The sequence below is a fragment of the Gymnoscopelus microlampas genome (assembly GCF_963454915.1).
Source record: "Gymnoscopelus microlampas genome assembly, chromosome: 14".
Lineage (NCBI taxonomy): Eukaryota > Metazoa > Chordata > Actinopteri > Myctophiformes > Myctophidae > Gymnoscopelus > Gymnoscopelus microlampas.
Genome location: NC_139951.1, coordinates 18,929,800 through 18,945,968, shown reverse-complemented (window position 1 = coordinate 18,945,968; position 16,169 = coordinate 18,929,800). Strand labels below are relative to the sequence as shown.

Genomic DNA, 16,169 nt, shown 5'->3' with positions numbered 1-16,169 from the left:
TTTAATAAATATTGTGGTGATGATGATGTATCTTCGTGGGGCCCAGAGCGCCGAACAACTTCCCTGTACCGTATTCTCTCACGATGAGAGATGATATTAATTTGTAATCTTGTTTAAGAATCTGGACTTGATTTCATGGAGCAGGCCCACCGCAAAACTGTTGATACTGTAGGCAATCAGGGTTAGAAACAATGATGGGACACAATGATTATCTTTCCATGGTGATGGGTTTATTCCATAGTGTATCATCTGCTTTCATTCTTTAATCCATAGAAATGAATGTATAGAATGAACATTCCATTCATACAGCAGCACCGTACTTCCGCGTCAAACAGGGAAACTCGATATTGTTACGGGTTGTCGGGCAGAAACCTTGTATCTTCATATTTCATATTTTCATGTTTATGTTTTTTTCGTAAATCAATGCCCTACTTCATCATACAAAGAGGGTCAAACTAAAGTAGTGAAAATAGCAGATCTACAAGCTCACAACGCGTCGCCATGCGACGCGTTGTGAGCTTGTGGATCGGCTATTTTCACTATTTTAAAATGTTTTTAGAATAGTAATTCAAAAGGAGTGGTTTTGGACATACACGGTTTCCTCCCCGACAGTGATGATATGAAGATACGTTGGTTATGGTGTCCATATAGCAATAAGCGTCATCTGGTCCTCCAGCCAAGTCTATGACTGTGAACACACCGGTAGGGCGTTTGTGTCCTATATATTCCAAAATGTATGATTTGATCTGTTGGTGTTTTGAAGAATCACCCCAGTAAAGATCACCACCTGCCACAGTGGCTGGTAAAGTATCTATTAAATTGACCAGTTTAAATGCCCGTCCTGGGAAAGAGAGGCGGAGGAAGTGGAACAAAACATTGAAAAGACAGTGAGCGGAAGAAGGGAAAGCTTGGCCATTGTGTGTGTGTGTGTGTGTGTGTGTGTGTGTGTGTGTGTGTGTGTGTGTGTGTGTGTGTGTGTGTGTGTGTGTGTGTGTGTGTGTGTGTGTGTGTGTGTGTGTGTGTGTGTGTGTGTGTGTGTGTGTGTGTGTGTGTGTGCATGCGTGTGTGTGCATGTGTGTATGTTGTGCTGGCAAGGCGTTTGTACTTTTCCTCAGGATTGGCAGGACCCACAGTGTTTTCTAGCCAACACTGGCCTCATAGTTGCATCAGGAGTTTCCCCCGACCCCTCAACTGTTTTGCTCTCGCCAGCATGTGTGTGTGTGTGTGTGTGTGTGTGTGTGTGCGCACAACAAACTGGCACACATGCATTTCCACTTACGTTTTTTATGTTTTGTTTTCTCCACCACACAAATAATGCAATCATGCCCTGATTCTAAACCACCACACTGTGGTTTTTCTGTTGTGTTTGAAGAAGCATATGTTGGTTCGAAAATAGCCGATCCTACAAGCTCACGACGCGTTGCATGATCGCAACGCGTCGTGTGAGCTTGTAGGTCGGCTATTTTCACTATTTTTGCATTGATCATATTCACACCGGCCATGTTGCTCTTACGTCATACTCAGGAGGGTGGGATACCCCACCCTGACAGAGTGGGGCGAAATGACCGATTCATTTAGATCAGGGGTCTTCAATGTTTTTCAGGCCAAGGACCCCCTAGCTGAGAGAGAGATGAAGCAGGGACCCCCACTACATATTGGATAAAATTGTGTTTCCTTTAAACTTTTGTCTTTTTTACTTGGTCTGTGTTTTTTTCCCCTCTACCTCACAACGTGTTGGGAGCTTGTAAATCTTCTATTTTTGGCTAAAGTTCTCCTCGGTAAAGGGAGGCTATAGGGTTAAATGTAAAAAAAAGAAAATCATATCACACAAAGATTTGGCGGCCCCCCTGTAGTAACTCTGAGGACCCCCCCTAGGGGTCCCGGACCCCCCGTTGAAGACCCCTGATTTAGATCATCATCTGCTCAGAAGTCCAATAGCAACCAATTTGGTTGCTATTGGACTTCTGAGCAGATGATGATCTAAATGGGTGTTCAATAGCAGCAAGCCCAGTATGGGAACAGCACAGTACTTTACTGCGTTGGTTCTCAAAGTGGGGTCCGGGCATCCCTAAGGGTCCTTGGGGGGGTTCCAGGGGGTCCCCAGCAAAATGTGTTAATATAGCATCACAATAATTTCAACCACTTTAACCTTTTATACTTTGGCTATTTTTCTTTTTTATCGTGAAAATGTGTGCAAATCCTTTTTTAAGCAAACATTTTTAACTCAAATCTTTGCTTCTGGGGTGGTCCCTGGAACAAAATATTTTAACCAGGGGGTCCGTGGCCAAATACATCATTTTGGGGGTCCTTGACACAAAGTTTGAGAACCACTGCTTTACTGTACACGTAGCAGCAGAAAAACTCACACCATCCAAATGGAGAGCACAAATATAACGAGAGCAGAAAATCCCCCCGAGGCTGCTGGGTAAAATCGTTCACATCAGCAAGAACTGCCGCGGCGCTGCACACCAAACCCCCCCCCCCCCCCTTCCACCCTAATCCAGAGGTGGAAACCGAGGCCCGTTCCCTCGAGATGGTCCGGAATCGCTTTGGGAACAGTAATCAGTAATCCTGAGAGGAGGGTTTTTCCAGAGTATGTCCCTCCTTTTATTTTTTTGAATACTGTATATCTCCTCTATCCGTTGGGGAGGACAATGTGAAGTGGACTTGGACTCTGTTCAAAACCAGAAGAGTAGCCTCTCGAGTGGAACCTCCAGCCTCCGATGCGTAATGTTTCATCATCCCGAGTAAATCACGCCGAGGTTTTGGACAGCGGGGGGATTTGGGGGAAAGATTAACGCAAACGTGCTGTGGCCTTCAAAAACCTGACTTCAAACGGCGCTTTATTGGAAAAGAGATTTTCTTTGTTTTTTTGTTTAGACGTGCCATTGTTGTTTTGTATTCAGGAGGGAGGGAGGAACACGTTGGCTCGGGAACAGGCCTGCAACAATAAAAGTCAGATTTAGTACCAGAGAGTGAAATAGACCTTGTTGACTTTTCTCTTTTCCGTTGTTTTGAATTAGCATAACTTATCCTGCGCCTACAATGACACGGAGCGCTGATCCTAGGATTCATAATACGGAGTTTCTGCGGAAATTGATGACTTGTATAACAAATTATAGTCTTATCTCTCTATATTTCTCTCTTAAAGTATGTCTGCATTTCTCTCTCTCTCTCTCTCTCTCTCTCTCTCTCTCTCTCTCTCTCTCTCAGCCTCATTCTTAAAAAGGAAATTACTGTATCCCACCATTAAATTCCCCAGACACTGAATGACGGTGGAGCCCAAAGAATTAATTCCGAATCCTCTGACAAAGCCTTGACAGTGATCTCTCCCAGCCTACTATAGCCCCATCCCCTTCAACCCCCCTTTAATTTCCCCCGCTGTGATCCAAAGACACCTGCAAGGCATTCAGTCTGCGTGGAATTTGGTTTAAGGAAAAGCCAAGTGGGAGATGATATTATGAGAGTTCTCCCGGTCGGGTGTTTTTTCAAGCTTGTGTGGGAAAGTCCAGTTTATCTTCGGGGCTCTCAAAGGGTTTTATCACGGAACAGGTGGTGTCTGGACGACACTCTCCCACTCTGTAGATAGCGTGTCCTCATGGCGAGATCATGGTGTTTGTCAGTGAATTAGTGAGTGCACGGCCACGAGCATGTCGTTGATTTCGGGTGGAAACCTCATATGTCCAAAACGGTTACTTTTTCAGGATTCAAATTAAAAAATAGACCCCCCCCCATCTCAAAATATTTAGTTCCAGGGACCCCCCAGAAGCAAAGATTTGAGTTAAAAATGTTTGCTTTAAAATATATATATATATTCATAGATTTGCACAGATGTTCAAGATTTTTCAAAAATAGCAGATCTACAAGCTCAAAGCGTGGCCCTCGGTGCTGCGCTATGATCTTGCATATCTGCTATTTTTGAATAGCCAAAGTATAAAATAATGGTTATTTAAAATCTAAAATGACAGAGATGCGTTCCCGGATTGAATGGGTTAAAAATAGCAAAAATAGCCGACCAGTTAAAATATGGAAATACAAGGTTTCTGCCCGGACAGCAGCGATCCGAGGTAGTTTTGATAAGACACATCTGCACAAACCAGGTCTCATTTCAATCTCATTCATACATGTCCAACTGTCCACTTAAAGTACTTTTGTTTTATGCTGGTTAAGCCCAGCATACCTCGGCACTCTCAAAGCAGTAGTAATGCTTGAAACAAGTTTATATTTGTTTGTAGCACGCTCAGTCGCTCACACATGCTGCACGTAATTTGTCCATGTTTGCACATGTCTGAGAATGCGCATTTTGCATTCTCTATTCACACTAGAGATCTCTGGTCTGTACAGAAAATCCTCACTGTTCATATTTAAACCATGCAAGCCCTACTTTGTACTTTGTCATGCAACGCCAAAATAGCCGATCTACAAGCAAGCGATGCGTTGTGTGGGTTGCGTTGTGTGGGTCCAAGGCCGGATCATCCATAGGCCGTGGGGGGCGGGTGCCATGGGGCACCAGCCAATGAGGGCTCATATATATTTCAAATGCCTGTAGCTAGTGGCCTAACGGTAAGGCAGACAGAAATGTCAGTGGATGTGTTGGATGCAGCTCAAAGTGAACTTTACTCAGGTATCTAGTTTGTCGCCGTCCGACCTTCCTAGCCCGTGTTATCAAAGATAAACAGGCGACAATGGCCAAAACTCAATAAAAAAAATGGCGAATGTGGCCGTTTTCAAGATGTTTTGGCCATTTTCTCTGGAACGGAAGGTCCATTTAGTTTACAACTTGTTGGATGCATGACTTTGAGGACATTAAGCACATACTGACTGACATGTTTTCAGATTTTCCGGGTTTTCAGGCCTAAAAGTATGGTAATTGTTCGGTTCGGTTGAAAGTGGGAGTGTGGAGGTTCGGTTGAAAGTGGGAGTGTGGAGGGAGGCACTTCAAGTTGAGGTTGCCCTGGGGCACCACACAGGGTTAATACGGACCTGTGTGGGTCCATTTGCCAAAGTTAAATTAACACTGGAGGAGTTTGTGTGTGGTTGACCTGATCTGATACTGATCATATACTTGAAAAAGACCGCAGGGTCTAAATGTTGTATATTGCTGCTGTGCTGTGAATGCAATTAGAGCATTTTAAAGCGAGTTGCGAGCCCCCATCTTGTTTTTCATGATTCTGATCTTGCATCTTTGGCTCGGCACCAAGAAACTGAGGACGTGCCTTATTTTTTCTTTGAATGTTTGACCTGATCTGACACCACCATGATCTCCCAAATGATAAAAAAGAGCCAGATTCTTACGCGCGCACACACGCACACGCACACACGCACACGCACACACACACACGCACACGCACACGCACACGCACACGCACACGCACACAGACGCACACACACACACTGCCTATTATCCTGCTCTCATCCTATAAGGTAATGCTATACCTGGCTGTTCTGACAGTACAATACTCTGTACTAATGAAAGGAAAAACACTCACTGTAACCCTTATCAACCCTGGCGTGTGTGTGTGTGTGTGTGTGTGTGTGTGTGTGTGTGTGTGTGTGTGTGTGTGTGTGTGTGTGTGTGTGTGTGTGTGTGTGTGTGTGTGTCTCACAGTTGACAGGCGGCCTGCTGATCCAGCCAAGGGAAGCGTAGCTGCCAAGATGTCTGTTTCTATGGTAGGGTATTTTACATTCTTACCCCCATTGTCCACAAATTCAACGTTGCATGCGTAAGTATGTGTGTGCACGCGCACACAACCTTGTGTCAGTGTTTTTCTTTTTCGTGTGGGTGTGTGTACTTCCCTCCTGTGCTTTTATACCTGTGTCGAACGCCCAGTCGTGTTCCCTCTGTGCGTATACAGTACAGTCTCGTATAGCTGTCACACGCACTGTCACGGCGATCTGCTGGCAGTTTAGAACGTGCACCAAAACTTGGATGTCAGGCTGAAGGGTTTGTCAGCAGCGTAGCAAAATAGACCCACTCTACACGCCATGCATCCAGGAACGTTTTGACAAAATGCGTAGTTGTGTGGATGTCAAATCCCAGCATCCCTCCTGTGTGATTTCCTCCATGGTTTCCCGTCCACCCCCCCCACCCCTCCAATATTACTCCATTAATAACAAATTGAGCCGTTCCATAAAGCCCAGCACTCGCCTGCACCTGGATCCACACTTTGCCAAAGTCCTCCACATGTAGATTTGTCCTCGGAGGGCCCGAGGCTGCAGTGGAAAGAAAGCAAAACTCAGAATGCTGGAAGGCACACTCTCTCAAGGACAAAATGTAGAAAATGTTTGCATACCTCCAACAAAAAGAATTGTTTTTTGAAAGCATCTAGATTTTTGTTTAAACAAGTAGCATAGTATGTGCTCTTTCCAGGGGCATTTAATGAGCAGAAGTGGTCAGGCTGATTCTTTCTCTAACAGATGTACGTACATGGGCTGTATGTGACTTGGCCCTTCACAGACCATGCAGGAGCAGTGCCAAGGGTTAGCCAAGTGGACCCAGATGGCTCCCACAAAGAACCTATTGCTCCATCTATTCTCTTTCCTTCTTTCTTTCTTTCTCTCCGTCTTTCTTTCTTTCTTTCTTTCTTTCTTTCTTTCTTTCTTTCTTTCTTTCTTTCTTTCTTTCTTTCTTTCTCTCTGTATTTCCCCCTTGAAAGTGAGACTTAAGAACAGCAGTGATAAATTGTCAGAGACCCTGTCATCACTCGCCCTGATGTACTCATTTCTCCTCCATACAGTCCCCGGTGTGAAGGCCAATGACTCAGCATCTCCAGCAGGCGAGATTTGGTAGAAAGTGAGGTCAGGGGGCCTCCGTAGTATAAATCACACTAAAGTCATATAGTACGTATGTAGTATGTCTTCCTCCCAGCGCTGATTAATGCTGCGTGCAGACAGAATAATTCCATTGTGCCTGCTGAACAAAGACGCAGCTCATTCATTTTTGTAGGATTACTGTCTTCCATTCTCCCAGCCTCTACTTTCAGATCAATCACATCCATCGTCGCTTGAATAATGGTCTACAATAGTCTGGTTTATCGTTTTGTGTTATCATTTTCAAAGACTTTAGAAGCCTAGCTGCTAACTATTCCTGGGGAAAAAAGGCACCACTTTATTTTCTTAAAGTGTTAGTGTTGTGTTTTACAAATGGTCGATATCTCATCATAGAGCAAAACTCCTCATGTGATTTCTGTTGCTACATAGTAAAAATCTAGAGCTTTGTTTGAACTCTCAGAGGTCCATTTCTCTTCTCTTTTCTGGTCATTTTCCATTCCTGTCTCCAGTGTCTGCATAATGACTTAATCTAACTAGACCCTTTTTACCACAGAGACTGCACTAAAAGTATACAATAGATTGCGGTTTCTGTTTTCTTTTCAATCTGCTATTATGTTAAGCTCGGTATCCAAAAAAAACCTAATCTCTTAAGTCTATGTTGTGTCCCAATTACACCGTACTCTCCTGTCCAAGTAACAATATGTCCAAGCCCCCCTATTGGGTTTAGACTGGATAGCCAATCATACTGTATGTCTGTATGAGGACTGGGTGAGTCACTGTTTACCTTTGGGGACAGTAAAAAAAAAAGAAGAAAAAACCCTATTATGGCATTTCCCTTGAGGAGCCCAGTTAATGTGGAAAATACCCACAATGCCCCTCTCCGTCATCTTTTTTTAAGGCTTTCTGTATTTACTCAGGGTGGGTTGATTGCATGCATGCTCTCGCAAGCCTTGGAGTTGTCAAGTGCAACCACAGTCTCACACTTAAGGCCATGATGGACGACATCGGAACTGCCAGGGTTTTAGTGACTTGCTCAATGGATCATCCCCTCTAGTTTCTGGAAGGAGGGAAAAGTACTAGGCCCCTTGCACCAAGACGCCGATGCAAGTTTTTATTGGTCAACCGTTTTTAACTCATGCAGGAAAAACGCAAGAATCGAATTTCGCACTTCGAAAAATTCCCGAGAAAATGACACAACATCGCAGCCACTCGTCGGACGGCAATTTCAGAGTAGGTGTTTGGTGTGCAAGAAAAGCATGTCTTCGTAAATGTTCTTTTTTTAATGCGAAAAACTAATTTTCATTGACACTTAGTTCCTTCCCCAGTGATGTTCAGGTCACACAATTGATTCTCTTAACCACTTCAACCCTCCATTCTATGGCTATGGCTTTTCATCTCTCTTCTGCTTCCTATAGGAGCTGGAGAAGACGGAGGAGGGAAGCAGCGGTCGGCATGAAGATGACAACGGAGGAGTGCACTCTCATCCTGTGACCAGTGAGGAGGATGCAGCTTCTTCCAGGTGGGTACACTGCAAAATGTGGAGTGTTGATTTAATTCCGGCTTGTTGGGAAAAAAATGCCCCCATTTTTACGGGTCCATTTGGGTCAGGCTTTTTGCACCACGAGTGAAACTGACGCTCGGGAATTTACTGTGTGGGGTCGATCATATCATTAGCCGGATTACCTAATATCTGGACCCATTATAATTCAATTTGACAGGTTTGAAAAATTGTCACATTATTCAGTTAGGAGAATTACCGTAAATTGTATTTACTGAGGTGTTCCAGGATGGCTCTTTTGGGAGTCTAATTACGTATTGAGTCATTCAACAGAGTCATGCCGTGAATATGTTGGCTCTGGTATATTGCGTATGGCACCGTTAAAGCACAGGGACTGAAATGTTTAGACTTTAATGTGAATACACAGACTGCACTGTACATAAATAAGACTGTGGATGAAATGGAGAACAAATAATCAAGGGCCATGATCCGAAAAGCAGCCCGCTAATGAAAACCTATGGAGAGATTAACCAGATAAACTTGCAGAGCAATGCTGCAGGAAATACACGCACACACACACACACACACACACACACCGCCAAACTGTATTTAGCACTCTGTCCACAGCCGTGTGTGTGTGTGTGTGTGTGTGTGTGTGTGTGTGTGTGCGCGTGCACACGTCTCAGAGGGTTTATAACTTCTGAGACAGAAGTTAAAGGAGATTACATATTATCCGTACATCTAGAATGTGAACGCTTGTGTGTACTTGCATTGTCTGAGTTAACCCCAGGTTATCAGCCGCAGCCATCTATCACTGAGTCATGTCCACCCACGCTTGGGGGGGTTGTGTGTGTGTGTGTGTGTGTGTGTGTGTGTGTGTGTGTGTGTGTGTGTGTGTGTGTGTGTGTGTGTGTGTGTGTGCGTGTGCGTGTGTGCGCATCCTACACTAGATGTACTGTATGACAGAATGCATGCCTGTCTGGAATGTTTTGAACCGGTCTTCAAACCACAGCCTCCATACACAAAGACACACTTCTGACTCACAAGGAAAAAGAGCTCAAATTTAGATAAGATAAAATGCCTATTTTATTGTATTATTTTATATAAATGGTTAGATGCATTCACTTCCCATCTGTTATCCTTACGTTCAGGGCATCTGTTTTCTCATTGTTCCATAGTACATTTAGTACACTTGATTAGATACAATGTACACTGTAAGTGAATTATGTTTTCAAAGAACCGGTTGGTTTCTGTTGCTTGATGATGTGGATCGTACGTCACTCCGCTTTTCCTCTGCAGGCTCTGGATTGTCACCATCAAAGCATTTCACAAATGCCATTGTCTGTTCATCTTTGTTTCTCTCCCTTAACCCTTTGCTATGCCTCTCTTTGTTTTCGTTGATACTCTAGCCTTTCAAAGAGTTCCAGAAAGGAGGAGAGGGAAGAGGAAGATCCCAGCGACAAGGCATCGCGGAGGGAGAACTCTCCCACCGTGGAGGAAGAGGAGAAGGTTGGCTTTTTTGATGTGTGGTTTGAACATTGTATTCAAAGGGCTATCAAAACATTTAAGGGGGAAACGTTTCGTAGAAGCTGAGAGCCTCCTGAAAAATATCGCCGAAGATCAGATTGCCCGATGACCTCTGAATGGTTCCAGAATCCACTTCGCTACTAAGTCGTCATTTGTTGGTTCGGGGGCAAAAATCTCATTTTGGAACAAAACTTCTCGCATGGAAAAATGAGTCAGGGAAAAAGAGAGACACAGCAGTCCACAGACTGGAGTCTGATCGCATGGCTTCATGCGTGGAAAGATCTCATACTTAAAAACTGTGGTCTTGCAGTTCTGAAACACTTACTCATCCCCTTTCCACATAACTTTTTGGGGGGCTTTCTTTTAGATCGTCATTGATGCATAGTTGCAAAATGCACACACTGCATGATGCTGCATTTCATCTCCTGTATGCGAGCTGCTAGCCACTGCTTTCTTTACAGTCCTCACTTGTTATGCTGAGAACCCAAACAGGTTTTTAACAAGTGTTAAAGACCAAGTACAGGCAGTCAGGCACACACACACATACCCATTCAATCCGGGAACGCATCTGTGGCATTTTAGATTTCTTTTGGCTATTCAAAAATAGCAGATATACTGATCTACAAGCTCATAGCGCAGCACCGAGTGCCGCGCTTTGAGCTTGTAGATCTGCTATTTTTTAATATATATATATATATATATAAAGCAAACTCAAATCTTGGGGTTAAAAAAAAATCTCGCCTGCCCTAAATGTAATTCCTGGGGACGCTACTGATTGGGGAGTGACACGCAGCAAAGGTCGTCGGAATCGGGATTCAAACCCGCGAGACGCTGAGAGGCTGCATTAGCAGTCTAGGTGCCCGGACCGCTACGCCAGCAGTCTGGGCCTCGTTTAGTATATTCAATCCAACACCAACACACATGTTCTCAGCCATGTTCTGGTGTTTTTCAGTACAGCTGCACTTTCACTCCCAGCTGCCCCCCCCCCTCTCCTGCTCCTCCCTCTCTGCAGTCTCCTCTGTAACCTTTGACCCCCCACTGAGAACCCTGTTGTCGCTGAGCTTAATGACAACATTATCTCATTTTGAACACAGCGGGGTGTGTCTATCAAATAACACTAATTTCAAAACAAACACAGTAGCACAGCGATGTCCAACCTGCTGGCCTCCAAATAATTGGCAAAACACTATGATTTGAATGATAATATAACAATTTTTTATTAAAAAAAGAATGTAAAAGAATGTCATGGTTTCACGGCTGCCATTGATTGATTGATTGAAATTTTTATTAGGCAAAAGAATGTAAAACAACACAGTTACATTTATAATGCTTTTGTCTAAAAGGTCCGGCCAAAAAAGTCCTTGCGGGCTTGTTTCCGTTGGGGTCCTTGAATTAATTTCATAGACATGAATTTCATAGCCATGTTGTGGTCAGACATTGTTTGGACGCAAATCTTTCGGATTTTTATCCAGAAAATGTTGGGGAATCCTGAACTAGAACATGTATTGATGTATGATACAGTACAGTATTTATTGTAGAACACTTTCATGCTTAATATCATGTTTTTCATTTTACGTTTGTCTGTTTGCGTTTTCATGTGCTTCATGTGCTTGTATGCCTGAATAGTACATGTCATTTGTTTGCTCTGAGTACGCACACACACACACACACACACACACACACACACACACACACACACACACACACACACACACACACACACACACGCACACACATCAGACCCACAATCTGTCTTTAACATAATAACAGTGGAACACCGCATTGGAATGCAGTCACCTACTCAACAGTGGTAGATGTGTGTGTGTGTGTGTGTGTGTGTGTGTGTGTGTGTGTGTGTGTGTGTGTGTGTGTGTGTGTGTGTGTGTGTGTGTGTGTGTGTGTGTGTGTGTGTGTGTGTGTGTGTGTGTGTGTGTGTGTGTGTGTGTGTGTGTTACTCCAGTCTTGCAGTGTGAATTGGAAGGAGAGTTGCCTTTGGGGCAGGGGGGGGGGATAGAATATGGTGATTGAATAGTATTGCATAGTACTGAATATATACTGAGTACAGTACTGTTGTATAGTCCTTATCCAGAACGATTTCCGAAGTGCAAGATTGGAGTTCAATTAATGTCAACAAAGTCAACAAATGAGTCAACAAATGACAGGGCAAACGGTAGAGTGCAAAGAAAACAAAACTTAGTGACACTAGCACCATTAAGCTAGTGGATACATTCCAACGTATCGACTCACTGCTATAATCTATTGATTCACTCACAGACACAAGGGACGCGGACAAAGACGGTTAATCTTTATCTCTCTGTCTCTCTGTTCCAGCCCTCGTCTCCTCGGCCCTCTGACAGAACCCACCGCCTTACAAAGGACAGGTTCTCCTCCTCTCCGCCCCCCTCCCCTCCCAGCCAGCCGCCGTCTCTGCAGCGCCAAGACTCCGGGCCCCGCGGCGGCATCAAGGGGATCCTCAAGAAGAGCCGCTCCACCAGCATGGAGTCGGACCACAGCGAGGGGTCCACGACGCCCGAGAGCGGCCCGTCCCAGCCTCTCACCCTCGCTGAGAACAAACAGGAGGAGCCGTGGGAGGAAGAGGAGGTGGGCGTGGAGGAGGAGGAGAAAGGTGAGGAGGAACGAGACGAAGATTCAACGCTAATGGAGGACAGCACCGACGGCGGGAGCTTCAGCCTCCCCAGGGAGGAGCGGGACGTCGGCGGCGGCAGCAGCAGCGGGGACAGTCTGGAGGAGATGCGTAGCCCCTCGCCCGACGAGAGCCTGGAGGAGAGCAGCGCCTCCCTGGAGAAGACGCCGTCCGTGTCCGAGGACGGCGACGAGCTGGAGGGCAGCCTGGACGGGAGCATGAGCTCCTCGTTCAAACACAGGTCGGCACGCTCGCACGCATGCGTACAGCACACGCGCTATTTTATCTGCAAGGAATGGGGCATTTACAAATGACCCCATTAAGACCTGAGGAAGATTCTACAAAATGTCTTTGAAAAAAAATGTTTTTTGAAAAAACCTATGTTGCCATATAGTGGTTCTCAAACTTTTGCATGTCAAGGACCCCCAAAATTATGTTTTTGGCCGCGGACCCCCATCTGTTCCAGGGACCCCCAGAAGCAAAGATTTGAGTTTGAAATGTTCGCTTAAAAAAATATATATATATTCAAAGATTTGCACAAATTTTCACGAATTTTCAAAAATAGCAGATCTACAAGCTCGTAGCCGTGCTATGAGCTTGTATATCTGCTATTTTTTAATAGCCAAAGAAATCTAAAATGACATAGATGCTTTCCCAGTCTTAATGGGTTAATAAACATGAATTAAGTAAGCTTTTTTTTTAATCTTTTTTTTTATTATGCATAATATAAAAGTATGAGGTACTCTGATAGGAGTAATGTAGATTTTTGTTTTTGCTCCCTACCATTCTCTTTTTGATTGATTGAATACTTTATTAGTCCAAAATGTAAACAGCACGGAGGTACAGTAAAACACTTAAAGGCTAAAAGGATAACACAAAAAAGTTGTGGGGATATATCCCCCTTTCCCAGGCTTTTGCTTGACATTCAGAGATGTGTTGGTGGTCATATCTCCTGTGGGGGGGCTTCTCTGAGGATGAGTGGTTGGAAGTTTCTCAGAGATCACAGAAAACAGATCTCGCCCCAAATTAAGACTTCTGGAACCCATCCAAAATCGCAAGGAACTTCAGAGCCAGCTCAAGCCCATTCAACAGCCTCTTCAAAGGGAATTATCCCAAATCAATCTGATATACTAAGCAATGAAACAACATACTGTACACACTGTAGGAGGGCTGCCTAGAAGTAAAAAAAGCAAGGACAAATCTTTCTTTGACTGGACAGAGCTAAACGTGTCTTCTGTTTCCCTGCTCTACTTGCAGAATGACAGAGTCGACTGGCGGAGAAGAGGAGTGGAAGAGCAAACTGAAGAAGCCCAAGCCTAAAGAAGTGGTCCAGAAGTCCCTGGCTGATCGCTTCAACCAGCTTTCTGACGCAGAGAACGCCTGGAAGAAAAAGGTATATAGACCCAACCCTGACCCCCCCCTGTATTGCTGTGTGTTGGAATAGCCAGCATCAATACCAGGGTTAACACAAGCAATGATATAAAGTATTAGTAGTCTATGAGACAACTCACATTTTCATTTAATTTGTATTATTATTATTTTTTATCTCAAAGTGCAACATAAGCGCAATAAAATAATGAAACAAAAGTGCTACTGAGGGACAAATCAAAACACATCAAAACAGACAATTTTCTAATTAAAACAAGTGCTAGGTTTTTTGGTCCCGTTATGAAGGAGACCAGAGTCTGTGGGAGGCGTGATAGAATGATGTACTGTATGTACAGAGGGGTACCTCTCATTTGATTTAGACACTGATGACTCTTCACCACATGTCGAGGCTTCCCCACCAGTTTAGCGCGTAGGGGGAACGAATGAGTCATTCCCGGTGATGATGAGGGGAGGCTGACTGTGTGCAGGAGACAGTGGAGGGGGTACGCTTTAAGTTTTCTCCCCCTCCTCCTCTTGCTGAATCAGCTTGTTTTCCCTTGCCCGAGTGGGAGGAGGAGGAGGTGGTGGGTGGGTGGGTGGGTGGGGAGGCAGGACTTTGGGGGTGGAGGACTTGTTAAAAGAAGGAGGATTTTGGGAGTGGCGTTGATGCCAAATCCAGCAGATCCGCAGCTTAAAGCCACTCTCCCAGGCCGAGGGGAGCACGCCTCCGCCCCCCATAAAAATAAATCCCACACTACGATACGCTACGTATATACCTCCCAGCACCACCACCTCCTCCGCCACACTGGTGTTTTTTGGGTGTTCTCTCTCTGCGGGCACATCTGTTGCATGGGTTGTTCCTCCTCACCCTCCGTTACTATTTCACCAACAAGGAATGCCTTCTCTTTCTAAAGCTCTCTCTCTCTCTCTCTCTCTCTCTCTCTCTCTCTCTCTCTATCTGTTTCTTGTTCAGAGCTCACAGGCAAAATCTGCACGCAATCCTTCCATGACCAAGCTTTCTTTTTAAATGGGGTGTTACGTTTGAGGCACGTCACGTCACGTTTGTTTACGTACGAGGACCCTCTTCTTGGCTTGATGTCGATCGAGCAAGATCAGCGATTCTCTTGAGGGCTTTTGGTTTTTAGCTCATCTGCCTTACAATGATGAGCTAACCTTAGGATAAATCCGCTCGTAGGCTGGAAAAGGCACATCTTAAGCGTTTGCAGACAGCAAAGACATTCCAAACAAATCCCTGCAAATTATCAACTGAATACCGAAAAATGATGTCATTTTATATCTGTTCTGGCTGACTCCTTTATGACAAATCCAACGCTAAAACCATAAACTCAGCGCTATTCCACTCTCGGCACCAAAAATTGCTCCTTGGGTACGCCTGAGGGAAGGCCCAGCTCGCTTCCAAAATGTCTGCGGATTTGTTCCTTCAATCTGTCCAAGATCATTGCCAGTGTCATTGGTCCGGAACGCTCAGTGCTCTGTAGCTGCTGCTGAAGTCTGAGATTAGCTAACTTGGATGAGTGCTCTAGATAAGACATTCTTCGGCAAGCTATGTGAATGGCTGCAGTGGTGCCCTCAGATGTTGGTCATTCACTTGCATGAAAATAATAAGCATTAGGTATTTTTACCCAGGAGTTAAAAGAGTTTCCTCTTTTTACTTGTGTAAACGCCCGGGATTCGAACTCGGGTCTCCCGCGTGGAAAGCCAACATTTTAACCACTAAACCAATGGGATATCCCTGTCGCTCAGGGGAGATATTAGACTTTCAGGCCATCAGGCTGAGGTAGTGAACCACTCTGTTACACTTGCATATTTTATTGATTGCCAAAAAAGCACATATTTTACTGAACTCCAAATTGTCCTTCATACTGAAACTTTAGTCTATTGCCCCTGCATCCTTCTGGAGCCTCAACTGAATCTCTCACACAAAGCACATCAGTTTTTCACATTAAGGACAAGCTGGAGCCTGGTCTCGTACAAAAGCTGAGGCGTTGCAGATGTTGTCGTTCCTCAGTAGATGTCCGGGGGAGTGGAGGACTGCATGGCACGCACCATGGGCCACCTTCTTCTCCCACCCGCCCCAGATGTTTCCCGTTACCCTTTTCCTCTAAGTCTTTTTCTTTTCACAACTCGTATGTTTCATCGAAGCAAAGGCCTTGTTATTGGAAATTATATTCCCCCCCAAAAAATGTGGGTGTTTTTCCTTTTGAGCGACAGCTGTTTATAATAAGGCGTCACTTCTTTGTTTTTACTGGCAACCTGAAGCTTTATCACACACTTTACGTCAAGTCATGCTAATGCTCTTGCAGCGCAGGGGGAAAAGAATGAATCTCGTTCGCTTAAAAC

At 44.7% G+C, this 16,169-nt stretch overlaps 1 protein-coding gene across 1 annotated transcript in view; it reads left to right on the top strand.

Moving 5' to 3' along the window:
• svild (supervillin d) overlaps positions 1–16,169 on the top strand; it is a 72,728-nt gene that overhangs the window by 29,191 nt on the left and 27,368 nt on the right. The window contains exons 4-8 of the mRNA XM_084077971.1: positions 5,609–5,670; positions 8,187–8,290; positions 9,679–9,778; positions 12,128–12,681; positions 13,698–13,833. Coding sequence (XP_083934097.1) covers positions 5,609–5,670; positions 8,187–8,290; positions 9,679–9,778; positions 12,128–12,681; positions 13,698–13,833 — 956 coding nt within the window. The remainder of the gene's footprint in view (positions 1–5,608; positions 5,671–8,186; positions 8,291–9,678; positions 9,779–12,127; positions 12,682–13,697; positions 13,834–16,169) is intronic.